Raw genomic sequence first — 21,576 nt, 5'->3', positions numbered from 1 at the left:
GATGATTCCGTTACCGCTAAAATAGTCCAACTTAACCCTGACTTTGTACCGGTTTTGGTGACCTGGTGACCTGACCTGAATTGACTGAGACCTGAAATTTTCAGGGAAGGTGACAAAAGGGATGCCTCATTAGGTTATATCAAATTTGTTGGCGCTACGCGCAGCCATTTTTACGCTATTTGCGAAAACCTTAGGGGGTTTGCATGAACCCCCTGGCCCGGTGAGGATAAATTGCTAAGAGGCAAGCAGCCTTTGTGTTGACCTCTGTAGATCACTGATCAAATGACGCGAAAAGTCACTGAATGGCTCTCTCTCTCTCTCTCTCTCTCTCTCTCTCTCTCTCTCTCTCTCTCTCTCTCTCTCTCTCTCTCTCTCTCTCTCTCTCTCTCTCTCTCTCTCTCTCTCTCTCTCTTGCGTAAACCGCGCGCCGACGAGGTTTTCGGGGGAGGATTTTCGGATATAGCGGGAAAACCACGGCATGTGGCACCATTGTGGCACCACGGAATTTTGCATGCTAGCTTCCTCATCAGTTTCACATATTGGGTGCAAGCAAAGATCTCCCACTTTCTAGGGTTAGCTCCCCAGATCACTGTGACTGACCCGATCTTAACGCATCCTCTTACACCCTTGTCACCGTGTCAGAATAAACAGCCTTGTCTCGGTCATGCAGTCAATGACCGAGCCTTTTGAAAATTGCAGGATGTAATCAGGTCATAGACACCTACACTTTTAAAGTCTCGGATTGTTTTTATTGATGAACTTAGACTAGACTAGTTCAATGTCTTGACCTCTCCATTATAACTCGTAGATATGGGGGGAGGGGGGGAGTCACACGCCTAATTTTTCACAAATACGCGTCGTAATGGCCAATTTTGTCATGAATGACACCATTTATGAGTCATGACCGACTGACTAGATCCACTGTTTGCTATATTTGACATCTGTAACGTCATGTGACGTCAGCAAAGGCCACCAAAAAGCCTTTTTGCTAGCAACTTCTCAAAGACAAGAGAATGGCGTACGGTCTCAACTCTCATTGTGATCAGCTTTCCAAGCGCATCGAATGATATGCATTTTACCAGCCACACTTGACCTTCACCTGCCCAGAGGCCAAGTTTTCACCTTAACCTTTCGAGGTCAAAATGTACATATTCGATGTGCATAGACGAGTGGATCCGAATGGTGCTAATATGTTGTTCGAGATTTATTACATAGTTAGATAAAAGTTAATAACGGAAAGCTCTCTTGTCCTCCCAAGTCGCCATTTTGGCTATGTTAACCCCCGTGACGTCATTTTTGACCTGACCTGAAAATTACATTAGTAAAGATCGTAGCCCTTGTTCGCTTGTATTCAATGCCTTTTACTGCTAACCGTTTAGTTTTACCGTTTGTCTCGTACCTATCGTTTGCGAGGTCGTTCGAGGTTAGAGTCTGTGCCGTGGCACAATTGGCAGAGCGTTGACTCCTGGTTTTGAGAGATCGGGCTCGAGCCGTCCCGTGGCTCGACATTATGCAATGAGTTAGGATTTAAGGCACACGCCTTAGAAGCTGCAGAAATTTAGCGATCTGGGCCTCGTCTCATAAAGCGAGTCCGTTACACACGCCGTTTTTTGGGCTTGTATTGCAAGCGCATGTGAAGCGATAAATTTATTTCCCCTTCTCCTTTCTGTTCTTGCTTGCAAGATGAATAAATTCAACGATTCAAACTATCGTCATCGCTTCACATGCGCTTGCAATACAAGACCAAAACCGCCGTAAGGTACGTACGGACTCGCTCTATGAAATTAGGCCCTGCAATGATAATAAGCGGCATTGCAAATGACGATGTAGTTTTCTTATTTGATAAAGAGCAACTATTAGCTGCTTCCACAGAGCACCACACTTTTTATGTAGTTTCGTGAGAAGTGAACTGAAAACGTGCTCAAGCCTCAAAGTCAAAAGTATCGAAGCTTTGTGCTAATGGTAAGGTACTGAGAAAAAAAGGTTGGTAATATAGTGCCCTCTTTCTGCCTATGGTCTACCTTTAGTCATCAGCACTTTTTGCAGGTTCGTCATCATCGCCATGAATACATGTAATATAATCAAGGGATGTCACAATTTTAGCCGCATCCATCGGCTGTCCACGTCTTACCTACCTACCTCTTACCTACCTAGCTCTTACCTACCTAGCTCAGCTCCGTGCTGTGCGCTGATTGGCTGTGACGGCGAACCTCTCGACGCTGATTGGTGGGCGGGTTTCTGAGCGGGCGAGAGACAGAAAGCGCGGCAGGGCCGGAGACGGTTCAGACTCGACGGAGAAGGCGGAACTGGCGGGGGAAAGTCACCTCTCTGCAAGAACACCAGGTCAGTGTGATGCATTATGGCTGTCTTTATAGGGTAATGATGTTATCCAAGGTGCTTGCAGGGACGTCAGGTACATTGCTGCATGTTTTTTTATCATTATGTGCCGTCATCTTTTGATATATGTGTTCGTCGACTTTGCACTTGTGCCTATAACCTATATCAAAGCAGTTGACGGGGTAGGCTGATGTTGAAGACGCAAAGCCACAAAAATGTGTCGAAGATCTAACATTTACATGCATTAGACGTTTAATATCTCGTTCGCAGCTTGTGCATATTATAACGTGCTTGACTTGCTTTTTCATTCATTTCTCGTGAAGTTGAAAAGGTGACACTATAGGCACGCTATGGGTAGTGGTCATTCACATAAAAAGACACAAGTTATCGGCAAATTCAGATACGTGTACACAAAACTTATTCCAATACTTAAAATGTCCATTACATGATTGTGTGCACGTTGAACGATGACAGGAATAGCCTTCAGTACCTACTTAATTAAATGAGAAGTTTTTCCAGGCCAATAGACGTTCAACTATGACACTGTAGTTAATAACTCTGAGTTTTAGTTAACATTGAGATCAATCGGGGACAAAAACGAAAATTTTAGAGAAGAAGGAAGGAAGCGGAAAACCAAAAGCATCATCTGTTGTCTGCATATAAGGGTAGCCCTCTCAGGGTGGCCGGTTTGTTGCGTTCAGTGATTAGAATTTAGCCGCCAAGCAATATATTTTATGGTCAATAGGTCAGCTATTTCTATAATTCTTTATCTTAATTTCGCCTTCATCGATGACAGTCCATGACAGTGGTCGCCAGCTTTGTAGCTGTCTCAGCTCCATGCGTCTGATTATTTTCCCTCGTTCTCAAGTGATGCTACTGTGGTTGGCGGTAAATGACATCATACTCCGAAAGATTCTCCAGCGAAGGAAATAATTCGGGAAATAATTTCTGCTAGATGCCAAGTGCCATATCTTCAGAAACAATGATACCTACAACGTGTGCATGCTTACAACTGATGCGATGGTAGACTGTGCCGCATTACACATCTGTACCGCGGCGCAGCTTTCCTACATTGGCCCTTTCGTATCTATACGCAGATACAAAAATCCAAATGTCCGCCGTTTATCCGTGAAAAACACACATGTTCCATCATTAATTAGCTGGTTATTAGTACGCATAAGTGGAGTACCTTCCCCGGGGCCTGGGAACCGCGGCTGAAGGTGCTATTTGATAGCTGAATGCCGTTTTGTGCCGAGTCACTGTCACGAAACGAAAATATGGCTCTATGCATACGGCTCAATACTATTCGTAATTGTTCGTATGTATGACTGAGGCAACTTATGATGCTAGTCTGATTGTTAGCGGGACACATATTCATGTGTCCGAAATAAGGATGTCGCATGATAGATTGGTTGATACTATGTGTCTGTTGTTGAATAAATGACTATCGTGACTCGAATGTCTTTGACAAGTTATCGACAGCCCATGATGGCGAGGTACCTATATGTATGTCGTTGTTCCTCCCTCCGGCATTGTTCTCGCATGTGTTTGTTACAACTTACAGGTGAATATGCATGGCACCTTTTGATATTAAACTTTTGCTAGGCTTATGCCGGCTTTACACTTGTTAATGTAAATTATTACACTTCTTGTTATTACACTTGTTAATGTTTTTCAGATTTTCATTCACAGTAAAAAAAAGTCTTCAACCCAAGTGTCAAGCATTTTCTGTAATATAGGTAGAAGTACTACACGTACTTTATTACAAAATATATATCTTGAATTATTTTATCGGAGAACACTAACACAAAATGTCTAATAGATAGTCCTCAGCATACTTTGTTCAAATTGTCAGGGAACTCAGATTTGTTTTTCAATAGAAAAACACAATTCTAACGAATAGTGTTTTAACTACATGTTATTTTTAACTATGCTATGCTGACAACAAACCGTCGGTTATTGAGAACGGTCATGACTTCCTATCGCTCATAACCTATACTTTTAAGCAGTTAACACACAGAGCAATAACAACTGTTCCCATCCCTCATCTCGGCGTAACTCCATGGTTCGCCGGTAGACGACTGCGATGGTCCGATCGCCCTGTCTCCGTGTTCTTCTGGGGCTGCTGATGCTGCTGACGCTCGCCAGTCGGAGCTCTGCCTTCCCCGGCTTCTATACCATTCCAGACGAGGACGGCGCTTCCAAACGAGGTAACCTGAACAGATCGCTGTCACATGACTGGCTGGGGCCGTAAAGTCGAACAGGGAGTGGCAGAAACGCTCGGATGCTGGCATGTTCCGCAATACACAGGTGCTTTGCGGGACAGCATACCACTCACATGGCGCGCGCTTACAGTGCCGACTATACAAGTGGTGAGGACAAGCATCGCAATATTCATACCCGTTCTATCATTTCCATCCTCAGGACAGACACATCCTTCTCCTCCACGCCGAAACCCCCAAACCGGGCTGGACAGGCAGCTTCATCCCATGCGGGCGGCTCCCAGGCCCATTGGAGCGCACCGCAGCTCCTAAGGGAGCACACCCGTAGCCCGGTGCAGTGAGTGCTTTGGGGGCTGGTCGGCTTGTCCAATAGGACGGGCTCAGCCCCGGCGACTCACTAGGGTGCCTGCCCAGACCAATGTCTTCCCCTAATTTACATCATCCTCCCGGCTCTGCAATGGTCGCATTGGACTGAAAGGGCTTAACCCAGCAATGCAAATAAAGCATCGCAATAGAATGAAGCAATAAGGTGTTTTGTAGCTTTATCTCACGTAACTGTCATTCATGACCAAAATTTAAGATGACTTTTGGCTAGGTATTGAAGTGCGTGTTTTTGCTGTCATAAACGAAAAAAGCATAAGGTGAGAAGCTCCCGTGACTGAAATACGCACAACACGTTCATCCGCTGCTTACTACTGTCACATGCCCAATTGGGGACCTCCTTTCACCAGCTCATGCAAACAAAGCTGTTGTAAAAGCTGGTCGAACACTACAAACAGTGGGCACAAAAGGCTGGTGCCGACTGTCAGCCTAACAAACACTAGCAACTGTTCCGGCATTGGGAAAAATACGTCGCTGGTCGATATCGAGCTATAGGCTACATGTGATACCGTTTCGTCTCCATACAGTCAACGCTATGGCAACGCTTTAATCACACGTGTACTTACTTTTAGATATCAAATCCGAAACTGTTTTCACAAAAATCGTGTGATAAAGCTCCGAATTATAACATGGGCTATCTCCTCTTCCTTTGCATGAGCTCATCGTGTGCCTGTTTGTTCTGATTTGGCAGATGTCCTTTCTATGGAGACCAAGTCAGACAGATTCTTCTTGGGGCCCAGATTCGGTAAAAGGAGTCAAGAAAGGCCAACAGATAGCGATAAAGGTGAGTGTCTGGCCATCATTTCTAGGAAGACAAAAAAAGAGTTTAGAGACACTTTATAGCGATACTTTAAAGTAAAAACTGAGGGCAAGGTACTGAATCAGGGACTCGTGAGCTAGGCCGAGGGTGAACGATGGGGACTCTTTGCCACCCTCAAATCTGTGTTTGTCAATAAAGCCGGCTTTTAAATCGCTCCGTATTCTTCATGCATGATTCAAAGTGTGTGATAGCATGTAAGAACTAAAACCTGACCTCATTTTATGCAGGCACGATGATTAAAAGGCAAAATGTTTCATCAGTTGTCTACTTTTCAGCTGTATCCGGGCCATCAGAAGGGATGACCGTTGAGCTGAGCGACGGCCTCTCGTTCACCTGTGTTGCCATCGACCCGGGAAACGTGTACAGATGCCACCGGTCAGGCGGATCGCGCTAAATCCGCCAGGTCAGTCGGTTCGCGCTGGCATCGCGAGGTCCGTCGGATCTTCTGATTACCACCATGTCCCCACCAATTGTCGATTTGTTAGTTCAGACTACACAGTGCACATGTTTAAAACCAAAACGTTAACTTGTTTTGCGAAAAAAAGGATAATTATTATTCCAGCCATAAATGTATTTCATTTTAGTAAACTGAAACATTCCATGAGGAAGCATGAAAAGGAAACTGATTCAAAATAACGGATAGGTCAAGACAATTATAGCGTCATTTTCTTTTTTAGCTTTTCAGGAGCCGTCATTGAAATTTAGTGTTATTTCGTTTCTTTGTTTTAGGGCCCGTCAGCCGTTGGCCGTTCAAGGGAGGCGAAGAAGAGCTGCAGAAGTGATGCAGGAAATCAGAGCCGGCCGGTCACGCCGTACTTACACCATCAACGTGACAGTGCCGCCGTGACGACAACGTAACGACGCCAACTCAGTGTCATTTTGTGATATCCCCGTGACGCCGCCGTGATACTACCGTGACGCTGCCGTGATACCACCATGACGCTGCCGTGATATCCCCGTGACGTCACCGTGATATCCCCGTACCGGCTGTCGCGATATATCCGTGACTCTGTCGTGATATCACCGTGAATCTACCGTGGTATTCCCGTGACGCTGCCGTCGGTGGGCTGCCACAGACAGGTGACGGTCACACCGAGTCTCCGGCAGCCTGTCACCGACCCCGGCACGACGTTCATATTCAGAGGCCCTTGTCTATTTCTGTGCCGACGGCTCGACGGTCTGGTGCAAACAATACACTCGTACCAGAAGCCAATTTGTCGCGCAGGCTTACGATAGCTCCGGGAATAATGCAGAGATGGAGTCAGAAACTGGGTAACTTTTCTCACGACGCATGCATAGGAAACAGGACAACATCGCAGGTGCTTTGAGGAGTACACAAGAGACGAGAGACTAATGCAAAAGAACAAGGTGTGTGTCGACAGAGCAGAGCTGACAGAGCGACATTTGCTGAGCTGTGGCTGAGACCACGAGAGGAACGAGCTTAAAGCAACGCGCCCCAATCAGTTTTTCGTGAACGGCACCGAACTGTTTCCCGATGAACCATCCTTGGCCGAGTGCTTTCTCGGCTTCTCGATGACACTTTAAACGACAATGACGAGGTTTATTTTTCATTGAGCGTCTTTTTATTTGACAGGTTACTGACAACGTACACCAATAACGCGCTTAATCCGCAAAAAAGACAAGTATCAGGTATCGAACTTTGTCACTTTGCCAGAGCCATTGCAATGGGACGAGAAGGAGCTGGAAGATGTCTCTTGCCCATTAGCTGCTGGCACAAAAAGGAACTGAAAGAGAGCAGTGTGTCGCTTGTGTTAAAAGGACCCTCCCACCTTCAAGAAAAGCTAATGAATTGACATAAAAGCGATGTCCCGTGGTTCAGAAAGATAACAAATGAATATCTTCCTTATACCTACCAAATTTCACCGAAAAATATTTACTAGTTTCCAAGATATTAGACTTTTACTTTTGTTTACTTTTTGGGATCGTCGCTGTTCCCGTCATTTGAAAGCAATACTTTTTTGACATCATAAAAGTGCGGCAGATGTTGCGCGCAAGACGGTATATAATATATCACCACGTTTTAACGATGGTTTTAGTTTGAGATTTATAAATCGTTAGACCAGAGACCTCCGCTGACGTCGCCAATAGCAAGGGTGCATTAAAATGCATTAGCTTCTTAGAATCTGAAAACTGCAAGTTTGAAATTAAATATCTACACATGAAAGCAATGCTCGATGTTGTTAGTGCCCAAATCGGTAAGCGCAAGCTAGGGACCCCAATTTGGCTATCTCAACTCAAAACTAATGTTAAGGTGGGATGGCTACTTTAATGAACTTGCTATCGTAACGCAATATCTCAGCTCAAATGTTAACAGAGAGTTTGGAAAAGAGCATGTCGATCACATCCCTAAGCAAGGTACCGCCCATATCATTTACCCGTTACTCATTTTTGGGGCACTTTTTTTGCTAAATATTGTTTCTGGTGACTAGAACCTAAAATCAGTCTATGAATGCACCAGCTCCTTGATTTTAGAAGGTCATCCAAGATATGACGTGTAACAGAAAGTGAAAAGCAAAAGACGAAATGAGGAGCCAAAAAAGCTTTGACCCACAAACCCATTCTGACTGCTTCTGTGTGGCATGGTCAAATTGTGAACTGTAGCCCGACGCAATTATGGATTAATCACGCTTATCACCAGCCCAGCTCAGCAGAGATTAGGAACGGATCTGGAGCTTTGTGGATTACAAAACGAGATGGCTTACGAAACTCGTAGAATCGATATCAAATAAATTAGTTCAATAAAACACAATACTTTTATGCCACACCGTGAAAGGAACTTTCAAATTAGTTATAAATTTATATTGAAATTAAATAGTTCCATCAAATAACCATTACTTTCGCTTCAATTCCCTTTTTGGTTATACGTATTTTTTTTATAAATTTAGTCCGAATCTTTTGATGGGAAGGATTCACAAGGACAGAGCCACCGCTAAGCGAAGCTTGTTGCGATGACCCTGCCCTCTACCCTCCGATCGCGCAATTCCGATTCTATGGCAGAATTTAGAGTCCAAAGTTTAACGTGCGCACAAAGCCGCGCACGGCCGGTCCCCTCGCTGACTTCGCCTGGCTACGGCCTGCCACCAACCGCAACCATACCTGTCAGGAGGCCCATAAATGTCGAGCGCCCGTCGCGCTTCGAACCCGGACTGTCATAACCGGGAACGCGTGCTCTCACCACGCGGAGTCCAACGCTCTAACCAACTGAGCTACGGGACCGGCTGTGTGCGTGCGGTTCATGACGTGCCAGAGCCACCGCCGCGTCGGCACTCGGCCATAGTCTGCCGTCGTCCGTCGTCTCGGCCGGCCGAGCAATATGATACGGTAGGATCTTGTGCGCCGCAGGGTGGTCTTTGTCTGGTACTGGTGAACGAGTAGATAGGGGATCAGGCGGAAGCAGAACCACTGGTCAGGAAGGCGTGAAACACTTCGATCATCAGGAACAATGTTGGTAGGGAGTGGAGTGGTTTGGATTGTCACATAGCACACCCTGGAACGTAGGATCTTCTCCCGCGATATCCAGCATTTGCATAAACAGAAAACTAACCGAAGGTAGTCACATCTCCCAACCCGTGACTATAGATCACAGTCGCTGGAATATGAACGTCTCATCAGTTCTCAAATGGGTCCGCAGTTCGATCCCAGGTTTCCCTTGGGGAGCTGACAACGGCGCCAGAAACGAAAGCCATCTTCTGGTCTGTGCATAGCAATCAGTTTGTATTATATGACTAGATCGGCACGACAGCTGAAGGTGTGTATTCATGGATCGAAGCGTTATACACCACACACGTCAGCTGCATATCACGACAGAAAGTAACGCTCGCTCGGCTCCGCCGGCCCTTCCAACGACGCGAAACAGGTGAGGTCCGCTCCTTTCCAACAGACGAGCGCGTCTCGCGCTCCGTATCGTACATATAGCAATGAGTGCACTTTCACGCTGCCCTGCACTTTCACAACATGTCCCTGGGCTCCATACTCGTACTGTGTAGACCGTAGTTAACGTTTACTGTGGTCTGCTTCTGAGGGTGTCGTACCCTGAAAGCATCCAGCCGTTTATCATTGGACACGGTCCCGTTCTAGCTAAGCTCACTGCGCATTTGCTAACGCACTGTAACCGCACTCGTTCTCTTCGGTCAGGAGAGCATGAGAGAGAGCCTCGGCTCTGTTCAAACGTGCTTGTTCCCGGCGGTGTTGGTACCCATACCGGACAAATGGATGGTCGAGGGAAGCAGCTCAGACCAGTAGTTGAGTCGGTTTCAGGGCACACAGACAGTTCGCCTGGTTCAGATAAGGCCGATAACCACTCCGGGGCGTAAAGCGTGCTGGGTAATCTGAAACAGTTCAAACGGTCTTGTTAATGGTCTGTGAAGGGCATACTGTGCTGATGCTTGTTGATATTTATGTGAATGAAGAGGAGACAAAAGTGCGTGGGTTTCTGTGAAACTATGAATAATCAGTATGCATCTGCTTGCAAGTTGTAACTTGTAAGAGATACATACAAGAGGCAAATCGAAGCTCGACGGTATCTTCGCAAGACATAATTACACATACAATACAATTATGTACAGTACAGAGAAAGAGTCCGGATGTGTTTAACAAGTATCTATGAAGTGGGTCACTGAGCCTATCTGACTGCACTATTGCCATTCATAACGTTATTTATAACAAGGCATAAGTTATACCAAATTCGGCAAGAATAACGGAGACAACTTTGGCTTCGATCGGAAACACCATCTGCAGCTCTACCGGACTAGAAGTTACGGCCAGCGGAGGCTAGCCCCGGGGCCTCGATCTTTGAGTACCAACAAACATAGGTAGTTCAAACATCAATACAAACTCTTGTGGCCGCGCTGCTGTACTGTACCCACCGGAGGCAATAGGTCAGTGGCGATGCCCGTTGGTGAGATGAGCCGTAGCCGGGTCAGAGAGGGCCGCCGGGCCCGGCGCCGGTGCCTCGCCCTCGGCCACCGCCAGCTGTTCAATCTCGCCCTGGAACGGGTTGAGCAGATCAAGGCCTCGCGCGGCGCCGGGCAGCGCCGCCGAGCCGGCGGCCTGCGCCGGGCCGCCGCCCACAGTGATCTGACCCAGCCGACCGCTGCGGTAGTCCTCCAGAGCCTGCAGCAAATCGGGGACGGAGGGAAACGGTCAGGGCGCATGAATGTGATGAATGAGAACTTAACGGTGAATGGCACGGCGAATGAGAATTGAGAACTTAAGCTCAATTGCCAAGCGCAACCGATGTGTGTCGTTATCTCTGAACGAAGTTTCTTCTCTATGCGATTTGATCTCATCGGGCATAAACAAAACGTTGGCACTTCGTCAATCTCATTAAAGGAAAAGGGCCACCTTTAACATGGGGATTGAAACTGAGATAGCCATCTTGTAGCCCGTGTCCGAAAACCTATCTGTCTACCTCCTTACGGCCGATTTCGGCCTCCATTCGTAGTTATCGGCAATTTTAAAAGAAAATACGCCAGGAATGCGTCCTTATCCCAGGAATGCGTTCTTATCCGACAATACAGCCACCCGCGGCGAGGCTTTGGTTTTTTACCAATCAGCTCCAACCAGCTCAGCTTTAACCAATCAGCTTATCTGACACAATCCGACGAGTCTGTCTTCTGAACGCTGATTGGCTTGAGTGTGACGTCATCGCTATGCCATCATACAGTAGGTGCCGTAGAGAGTATCAACATAGTACCAATATGTTAAATAGTTTTAAATACTTTTTCGCGAATTGTGCACTTCTGGCACCAGTTTTAAAAAGAAAATGAAAAATAATAATGTCAAAATGAAAAACAACGATATCTTCATATTTCACGAAGGTGGCCCTTTTCCTTTAATTCACGAGTTACGAATGCCTTGGTATCGACTTACCTGCTCAATTTCAGATACGGAGCTCATGACAAATGTACCGAACTTGAAGACTGATTCCTTCAAAGGTACCCCAGAACCGATGAGAAGCCGCATTTCTGAAATTAGAGGGTCGCTGTTAATATTAAGCTATAAATCATTCCGTATGCTTTAAGTTACAGTAGGCTACATTATAACGATACAACTTTGCTTGTCGTGCAGTGCAGCGGGCGGCTTCGGCTGGCATAAGACAAAAAAGAGGACTAGGCTATAAAAAATGATGTACCGCACGTCATGGCTCCATCATACGATCTTGTGTGTTCGTTCTTTCCTGTTCCCTCGAACTATTTTATTCTCCCCATCGATCCCACCCTCCTACTTTCCACAGTCCTTATTTCTTGTCTATTCTCTCTTACAGATCTTCTTCCCCAATCGTATCCCGCCCCACTGACCCTGATCGCGGTCGGCCTCGGCGCGGAAGGCGTGTCCCTCGTCGCTGAGTCGCGCCACGTGTCCGGCGGTGACGGGTCGCTGCTCGGCGTGCCCCAGCTGTCCGGCGCCCCGCCACACGTACAGCCAGCACGTGTGGCCGGCGGCCAGCTCCAGGCTGAACGCGCCGCCGGCCGACACCCGCACGTCCAGCAGCGTCACCGGGGTGTGCGTCCGGATCGGCGAGCGCAGCTCTGCAGGGCGGAGCGGTGGCGTCAGACGTGAATCAAGGCGGTAGGGTGGTCGCAGGGCGTTAGGTAACGTCTGAGCGCCCGCGGGGAGTGGTAGGAGCTAGTCTCAGACTCACGGATGCGTTACATCAGCACTGCGTGGGCAGTCTGGCGCAGTTCCGTGTTCCCACACTGGCGGAGCGCTGTACCCCGGCGGCGGCGGTGGGCTCCGGCCGGCAGGTCAGACCGGGTCGGGTTCCCGCTGCCGTTCCCAGTCGACCCCGACGGCAGTTTTCGGAGCAGTTAATGCTAATGAGCGTAGACGGGCAGAGGAAACAGAACACCCGAGGCGCCGGAAGGGACGGAGACCTGCCCCTAACGAGACGCAGTGCAGCTGCTTTGATGCGTGCCTGCGGCTAAAACGTCCACAATAGTCGACAGGTATGTGTAAAAAATGAGCCTTATTGCTAATTGCGTACCTGGTATTTTAGTGTATCTTATTTCAGTTACGAGGAACGTCGCAGTCAGCTGATCTTATATAAGAGGTGAGGCCCTCTAATGAAAATATAACTACAAAACCATATAATATTGACACACTCATAAATAAACTGGGGTTTCCTACGGTTTTACCTGAGAACACATCATTAAATATGTTTAATAGATTACATATTGCTTCCCTTCCCCCAATAATAACTGCGATAATACACAAATATCTATCCATATTACCGGTTGAGACATGTGAAAACAAAATATTGTCTCTTATCGCCGCTCATCACTTATCACGTTGATCCGACTGCAAGCATGCGCCCACCTTTGTACTGTCCGACGAGCACTTTGACGGCAAACCGATGCTGCTCATCTATGTGCTCTGGCACGTCTTCGGGACGAACCTCTTGCATCTCGGGGCACATCATCTTGTCCTGAAAAACAGCGTGGTTGATCAGCTCGACTCATTACGCCAGTTATGGTTCTTAATCATTGTAAGGTAGCATGCACTGACCGTCGAGCCATAAGCGTAATACGAGTAAACGGCCTGTAAAATGGATAAAAAGGTGAATATCACGTAACTCCCTGGAAGTAAAATAAAGCCACTGAACAGTGTTCACAGAAATAAATCGGCGCAATACATATAGCTTAAGAAATTTACCTGAGCAGCTATATGGGCTCCCTTATCCCGCGAGTTGCTGGGGGGGGGGGGGGGCGTTAAACGCCCCCACTTTTTTCGCCGGGCCATAGCATAAAAACGGCGCGCCGTAAGCGCGCCAAATTTTGGGTACCTGTAGGGAATTGATTGAAGTTTATTGTGACAAAGTTTCAAAAAAAAATCGGTCGGAAAATTTTTGAGATATCGAGGTTTTAGTGACGTCATGATTTCTGAATTTTCGACCAAAAACGGCATATGTTCTAAGAATCATATAAAATCACAGGATAGACATACAGACATGCCGTAAAGGCAATTAGACTACAAATACCATGAACAATCAAATGGCTATCTTCGATTATTGATTATCGTTCCGCATTTTCCAAAATCTTGAACTGAATCTGGGCAATTTCTCGTTACTACTTCACGACCATGGTACGTGCATTTCTTAAATTGAACTTTTTGAGCCAAACACGTACACATATGATAAAATGAATTTCACCATCGTGTTCTACGCCTAAAATTACCCATAAAACATGTGTCACAGGCTGCGAATATCAGTTTCGATTTTCGGGATATGTGCTTACCCGGTTGACCTGACCTTGACCCTGACCTATGCTTGACTGACCCCTACATGGAGCTGACACTCTTGTAGGCCTTATATGATGGATTGTGCACCGTTTTGACAGAGTTTATGACGAGAGGCGCCCATTGCGAAGTCCTGAAGTCCATGCGACTGAAAGCTCGACTTCAGGTGTTTGACCTGACCTTGACCCGACCTGTGACCTCAAAATTCAATTTTAAAGTACTCATCTGAAGCGTCTCGTTGCGTTCTTTTGTTTGCCGCCTCGTGCGTTTCGCTGCGCGTATCGGTTCTCGAGTTATCGGCTGGGGGCGTTTAACGCCCCCCCCCCCCAGCAAACGGTGGGTGGCGGAATACCCCAGCAACTGCCGGGTTATAGCGTACCTTGGCTGGAAGGTTGACCCAGAGCTGGAAGCCCTCCCAGGTGCCCCCGTTGGCCAGGAGGCTGTCGTTGGGCAGTTCTCTGTGCACCAGCCCTCGCCCGGTGGTGAGCCACTGCACGCTGCCCGCCAGGAGCTCACCTAGACATGCGAGTGTCGTTAGAGTCTGGAAGTTCGGAATGCAGACAGATACACCTTTTTACGGCCAAATATATAGTGCAGTGCAACCGATTTCGTCAGTTCGCCATAGACAGACCGTGCCGTACTGACGAAATTGCCTACACTGTTACTGAAATATGTGCACTGCCGCCTAAATTGGGCGTAAAAAGTGTAGTACCTACACACTATACAGTAACACAGCAGCTCGGTATACATTTTGATGCAGACTTTGGTATGCGTAACATTTTACCGTCTATCGTGTAAGTAACGATCGCTACTTCAGCTAAACCGGGATGAAATAGCCATTTTAGACGGTAACTTATAACGCATCGGCCCGCTGCGATGTCGCTAAAGCAGTTCTAGCTGATTTGTTGACTGACTGCGTTGTCCGTCAAAGAAGGGATGAAGTCTGCTTCAAACGTTAGACGTTTTTGATAAAGAGACAAGCGGCCTGTTGCATGTATTACATTTTAGAGAGCTGATGACTGATGAGGCTCCAGTCGGTAGATCGGTCTGTTAAAAGGTGGTCACGCATGCGATACGATTATCTCACAGAAAGTGGCCTGGTTTTCGGCGGAAATAAGCGTTTTCCGGCGGAAGGGGTGGGGAGGGGCAGCTGATATTACGGACGGAAACAGTCCACCATCGCTAACAAGCAGCGTCCGGGAGCGGGTCACTATCTCGTCCAGCGCCGGTCCGGCTGACAGGACAGCCCCCGGTCGGCGCTGACAGGCCCTGTGGCAGGCCGTGACGCACATAGCTGTCGGCTGCACGTGACGTCACAAAGAAACGGCACAACACAACTCCCCTGTCACTTGTCAGGGCCTCATGGTGTTTAAGGGTCGCGCTGCAGTGAGTGCAAACGGTTTTTTTCACATACCTAATTGTAGACGTTTGACAAGTTGTGGTATCAAAATGATTCATGGAATAGACTATTGTAGAATAGAATAGACTATTGTACCGCTTCTAGGATATCGCAGTACACTTCGTTGTGGGACGCTTGCAGCTCTAAAGTTACACGCCTATGGAATGAACGTAACAATACATTCGCAGCACTTTTTACTCCAAAACCAGCGCAATAACAATGAAAACTAAATAAGTTCAAAAATAAGACATAGATAGGTATCGCTGCATCGAGCCTGCATGGGCTTCCGACCCTGCTCCTCACCGTTGTGTCCCAGTGAATCCTGGTGGCGCATGCCGCCCTCCACCACATAGGTGACCACTACGAGACCCCGGTGAGGGTGGTCGGGCACTCCGAGCGCCTCTCCGGCTCCGTATCGGATCGGACCCACATGGTCGGCCAGGATGAACGGGTCACACGCGCTCAGCTGCTGGCTGCCGATTATCTTCCTGAGGGAGCGAGGAGAACGGGGTGTTACCGGCACCGTGGATGGAATAGAAAATGTTGCATCTGATGTCATTTTATTTCAATGTCAGCCCTATCACTCAGTCGCGTCCCAAAAGTGAAACGGTTCCATGGGCAGCAGCGCGCCCGCCGCTATCGAGCATGCACTCGATGCCGGCTTTACGCCGTTTCAAGTTGCGTGACACAGCTAAGACGTCGGGCAACTGATTCTCTATGTATGGGCAACTGACATCTCCTAACGGTGAAGTGGCAATGCCAGTCCCAGTTTCAGTCTGACAGCCAGGCGGCAACATCCCTCGGCCGGTGAGCCGCCCACCGGTCCATACCACCCACCTGGTCAGGAAGAGGCCGTGCTCCATGGTCTGGCGCGGAGCCAGACACTCGTCCAGCGTCTTGTGGATGACCCGGGTCGGCATGGCGGCTAGCACGGGCCCCGGGGCGACGAACACAGACTCCGGTCAGCGCTCGGTCTCAGGGCGGTTCATGAGCGATACCGTCGTTCACCGCCACGAGCACGGCACGGTCCCGCCGTCGGCGCCATGTTGATATCGATTTAGACGGCCGTCGGCGGTCAGTTGCCGTGGGCTTCCGCCAGAGGCGCTGTGGTGCCGCTGCTCACTCCTGAGTGAGATGGGGGGAGGGGAGGGACGGGGGGCGCCACCGACGGTGGTAGACCGTCGTCTACATTTCGTTTTGAAGACAGGTCGAAGTTCAGTAGGTGGATGATGACAGGATCGAAGCGGGAACTAGGCTGAATTTGGAGGTTCATGGCTCATAGCATAACATCGCGAAGGAGATTTACCGGACGGAGTGTAACGGTATTGTGTTGAAAATATGCTTTCTCGGTCATAAGATAGAATAAATCATTAATTATGAGTTGCAAGCTAACACTAAACAGAATAGGTACGCATAATATCAACATAGATTTCGCATGAGTTCAATGCTTGGCTATTTTGGTAATGTAAATGTCGAATCACCTGTTCACTGATCATCCTATTTCATCAGCTCAACATTGCACTAGCCGTCCCCATTCAAATATAAATGTATACCTACTTTACTTACCTTTCACGGCTCAATGAGATCAGTATTTGTAACTGCGCTCAGCTTCACTGCGTACTTCAGCCATGCGGCACAGTCTACGTTCAGGCGCTCCACCGATTCACGTCTTGCGGCACAGTCTACGTCTTCAGGCGCTTATTACTAGTGACATCTAGCGTCAGGAAAGAAAGCAGCTGAGCTGGCTCCATCGGCGCACACATTAGGAGGCCATCGTCTATACTAAATGCATTACACAATTATTCAAAATTGCAGACCGTGGTGTTATATAATACTGAACGAGGCCGGTGTAAATAAATTTTCAAGACCGAGGTCCTTACTGGATTTTTGAACGAGGCCGAAGGCCGAGTTCAAAAATCAGTAAGGACTGAGGTCTTGAAAATTTATCACCGGCCGAGTTTGGTATGCATTTTACTGTATGCCAACGATAAATTTATTTTCTGGACCGAAGCTCTTAGCCGACTTAGGAACGAGACCATCCCAAAATGTTGGCTTAAGTGCATTCTGGTAATGCATTTTTGACCGTGGTCAATTTGCTTACACCAGTTATTACCACACCCCTCTGGCTAATGTATTTGAATAGGCCAGGCATACAGTAAAAGCAGTCTGCTCATGCTTTTAGGTTTGACGTAACTATTCAGTGGCGTTCGACTTCTATACTCCGGGCTCAACCTCGGACCAATGTCGGGATGGCCTAGGCATTCCGTGCAGAGTGGTGGCATGGGTGTATAATGGGATCCTAGTCAACTAGATTTTCGATAGTCTGTTGCAGAATGGTGAACCATGATGCCATAAAACAGAGTTCCAATATGTATTGAATTCAGTGACGGTGGTACAAACTACAACTCTTAATTCAACGGCACTAACCAGGTATAAAGCTACATCACTCGATGTTCCACCACTGGCACATAACTATGCATGCATCACTTGTCCAATATACAGTTCCAATAGTATAGATGCAATCTATGAATCTACTCGAAACAAACAACTTAAGTAGCAGGTCGAGCGGTCCACCACTCATGTCATGGATTTACGTTCCCGGTTCGACTTCTTGCCCATTCAATATTCATATCTATGTTACAGTTAGTATGCGAAATCCGTTAGTTTGCAACGCAACTAGTTTCGTTGCAAACTACCTGACCGGCCAGGTAGTTTGCAACGAAACTAGTTCCGTTACAAACTAACTGACCGTCCAGTTAGTTTGCAAACTAACTAGTTAGGATGCAAACTCCCTAGTTACTTTGCAACGGAACTAGGTGTGTTGCAACGGAACTAGTTGTAATGCGAAATTGACGAGGCAGTGGCTCTATCTGTCGTTTATATTCATCGTTTACGTAAATTTTAGCAGCGGTTGTTAAAACAAAGCTGTGTTTTTCTAATGGGTGACACTAGACATACGAGTAGGACGGGTGGTCACATTTATGGATGAAAATTGAAACAGTTTCGACTACATAATGTGACGATCACTGGCGGATCCAGAGGAGGGGCAGTTCCGGAGGACATTTTACGATTTTTTTATTATTATTTTTTTTTAGACACCCAGTAACACCAGTCACCACCGCCGCCGCACAGAACAGAACTGAATTGTATTGTCCCATATTGTCCCGTGATCCGGGGTAAGCGTGCGATCAAGAATCTGTCTCACCGGCCGACTCCTACTGCGACTTGCCTAGCCAGGTGACCTAGCGGTGCCGGGTCATTCGGCAACAGCCAATGATCAAAGGGCAGGTTGCGTCACAGACTGATCGGTTGTGGAGGTAGGAGCTCGTCAGCGACTCGGTTATGGAATATTCCGAAAGCAGCAGAACCTTTACTTTCCGCTTATCCCGCGCCCCACTGGGGTCTGTGTATAACACGCCATACTGGGGGGGGGGGGGGGGGTCATTCGGTAACTCCTTACTCCGAAACTACTAGGCCGATCGTCAAAATTCAAATGGCATCTAATAGCCCCGGAAAAACTGTTGAGTGAAACAAAATTTCATTGACCTCGAGGTCACCGATATCGTCACAGGTCAGGTCAAAGAAAAAATTATCGATATTTGGCTTGTTCACCTTTTGGGCTCTGTGACCAGTGGCGCGGGAACCGGGGGGGCTAGGGGGGGCTGAGCCCCCCCAGCTTTTCGGCTGGGGGGGCTCGTAATGTATTTGAGCCCCCCCCCCCCCCCAGCTGGAGGAATCGAAATCAGAAATCTGCCAACGTAATTTCATAGATTCATACATAGGCGTGGGAACCGGGGGAGGGGGCAGTGGGGGAAGCTTGCCCCCACAACTCTGCGGCCGTGGGGGCGGTGCCCCACAACGTTTCATGAGGCCAGGAACCGTCGGGCAGCTTGTCCTCCCCAAATTAGGGGTTGTGGGTCACAAAGGAAGAAAGCATGTAAGTGAAAAATCCACCTATTTCACTGGCTCGGCAACTCATTTGGTAGATTAAAACCTTTACTCCAGGTTGCCAAAACGGTAGTTTCTTCACTCATCTGAGACGGAATACCTCACTTTTTGAAAATATTTTCGTTTTTTTTTTGTTGTTGAAAAGGCCAAGGTCTGAAAAATAAGTGGCCTAAAACCGGTGAGAAAACTAGATTTGAGGGTACCCTAGGTTGATTTCTATTATGGTTCAGCCCCCCCAGTCTGGAAGAAGTTCCCGCGCCACTGTCTGTGACTGCCGTCTTACAAGTCAGATCAGGCTGATTTTTGGTTTACACACTCGTGAACAGATGCTTTAGATACTCTGAAGGTACCAAACTTGTACTTTGATTTTCAGGTCAGGGTCAGGTCATCATAGGTCACGGAAATCTTATGTCATAAGTCGGTCACGTGACACATGTTTTATGATCCGTTTAGGCCATAGATTTCGAATTCGGTGTCGCCTGTGTCAGTTGAGGCCATTTTCATCTGAATTTAGCTGAGGTCAGGTCACTTTCAGGTCAAAAAAGGTCAAATTTTAAAGTTGAAATTTTTCAACAAAAACATGTCTATCGGATGCAGTTTGAGCTCAGGAACAGGATGGTGCTGTTTATATTGGTGTACGATGTCAAATTGATACAGAAAAATTGATTTGAAAATTTAAAATTGTGAAATTTTTGCTATAATGCGTATAACTTCGCCATTTTTGAAGATATCTGGCTAAAACTTGCTAGAGTAAGTCATAAGCATGTGTTCTATCATATTTATTCCGTTTTTTTTCGAAAAGTCCAAAAGTTTTTGAAAAAAAGATAAAAACAAATTTTAGATTTTAATATGTATAATTTTCAAAGCTAACAAAATTTTGAAAATTTTGAAAATCGAACATGACGTCACTCTGACGTCATTTCCGGCCGACCTATGATAGATACGAAGTTCAAATTTTGACACAGGGTGTCAAATTGATGCAGCCGAAGGTACCTACTGAAAGTTTGGCGGCGATACGTCAAGCGGTTTAGAAGTTATTGCAGAAAAACGGGGGGGCTATGAATAGCCCCCCCCCCCCAGTGGGGCGCGGGTTATGTCTACACATTTATGGTGATCACTGGCGGTTCCAGAAAGATGGTCTTAAACGTTGCGGGAGACATAATCCCAAAAAAGTTTTCCAAAAACCTTTCGGATTTTGATTCCAATCCTTTCACACGGCTATGCAATCTAACACAAGTATTTGATTATAAAAGTTGTTCAGTTTTCGTTTAGTTATCAAAATAAGTAAATATTTGTCGCTTTCGGGCGCTGCGTGGATGGCGGAGCGATTTTGCCCCCCCCCCCCTCTGGATCCGCCAGTGATCGTAACGTTATGTAGTCGAATCCGGTTAATTCACTGTTTCTATCCTAAATGTGACCACCCGTCTTATGTCTAGTGTCACCCGTCAGAAAAGCACAGCTTTGTTTTAACAACCGTTGCTAAAATTTACATAAAAGTTTAATATAACCGACAAATAGAGCCACTGCCTCGTCGATTTCGCATTACAACTAGTTCCGTTGCAACACACCTAGTTCCGTTGTAAAGTAACTAGGTAGTTTGCATCCTAACTAGTTAGTTTGCAAACTAACTGGACGATCAGTTAGTTTGCAACGGAACTAGTTTTGTTGCAAACTACCTGGCTGGTCAGGTAGTTTGCAACGAAACTAGTTGCGTTGCAAACTAACGGATTTCGCATACTAACTGTAACATCTACACAGTAGTCTGGCCTACACATTACACGCAAATCGCTGTCGCTGGCCGCTGCCCATATACGAAGAGACACACACACGATGAACATATGTGCAATACGCGTCTATCACTTTCCGTTATCTGTAACAACCGGCAAAATCAAATCAGTGCAACCCAGCTAATTATCACCTGTCCGGCAAGCCGTAACACCAGTCCCATTTTGTGACCTATACAGCCATTAAAAACTGCCTTAGACAGCTGAGGTTAGGATGACACCCCTGTGAGGTCAACACTCGCTCGACTGTGACTCTGCGCCCTGGAGGTCAGCTCGGCGGCGACCTGAGCCTCCGTGTCGTCGTGACCGTCCCGACAGTCGTTCCGACACGCGGGCCCAAAAACGGACAAACGGAGAGCCTGTCGTTCCTCCTCCGCTATCCTCTCTGGGGTCTAGAGTCCCGGTGTTACCAGCGGGCGGGGTGTCACC

At 47.3% G+C, this 21,576-nt stretch overlaps 1 protein-coding gene and 1 long non-coding RNA gene across 2 annotated transcripts; one reads left to right on the top strand and one right to left on the bottom strand.

The window, feature by feature from the left end:
• The first annotated feature begins 2,275 nt into the window (after positions 1-2,275).
• Positions 2,276-6,946, top strand: LOC122390759. The gene is made up of 5 exons (XR_006258217.1): positions 2,276-2,343; positions 4,415-4,547; positions 5,632-5,724; positions 6,036-6,163; positions 6,490-6,946. It is a non-coding gene; the product is annotated as an uncharacterized LOC122390759 (long non-coding RNA).
• Positions 6,947-9,468: 2,522 nt separating this feature from the next.
• On the bottom strand, positions 9,469-18,045 carry LOC122390754 (putative quercetin 2,3-dioxygenase PA2418). The gene is made up of 8 exons (XM_043384008.1): positions 16,253-18,045; positions 15,719-15,903; positions 14,396-14,532; positions 13,099-13,207; positions 12,081-12,311; positions 11,653-11,747; positions 10,647-10,893; positions 9,469-10,109 (listed from the first exon to the last, which is right to left on the bottom strand). The coding sequence occupies exons 1-7, from the start codon at positions 16,333-16,335 to the stop codon at positions 10,660-10,662; spliced, it is 1,074 nt and encodes a 357-aa protein (XP_043239943.1). The 5' UTR covers positions 16,336-18,045; the 3' UTR covers positions 9,469-10,109; positions 10,647-10,659.
• Positions 18,046-21,576: the final 3,531 nt, after the last annotated feature.

This window comes from Amphibalanus amphitrite, unplaced genomic scaffold (assembly GCF_019059575.1).
Source record: "Amphibalanus amphitrite isolate SeventyFive unplaced genomic scaffold, NRLGWU_Aamphi_draft 000407F_arrow, whole genome shotgun sequence".
Taxonomy (NCBI): domain Eukaryota; kingdom Metazoa; phylum Arthropoda; class Thecostraca; order Balanomorpha; family Balanidae; genus Amphibalanus; species Amphibalanus amphitrite.
This window is presented reverse-complemented; position numbering and strand designations above follow the sequence as displayed.

Coding starts and splice junctions, on each gene's coding strand:
- LOC122390754 (XM_043384008.1), bottom strand. CDS start 16,335: ATGCCGACCCGGGTCATCCACAAGACGCTGGACGAGTGTCTGGCTCCG. Junction 13,208..14,395: donor GGGTCAACCTTCCAGCCAAG/GTACGCTATAAC, acceptor GCTGTTTTTCAG/GACAAGATGATGTGCCCCGA. Junction 10,894..11,652: donor CCGTATCTGAAATTGAGCAG/GTAAGTCGATAC, acceptor GATTTGCTGCAG/GCTCTGGAGGACTACCGCAG.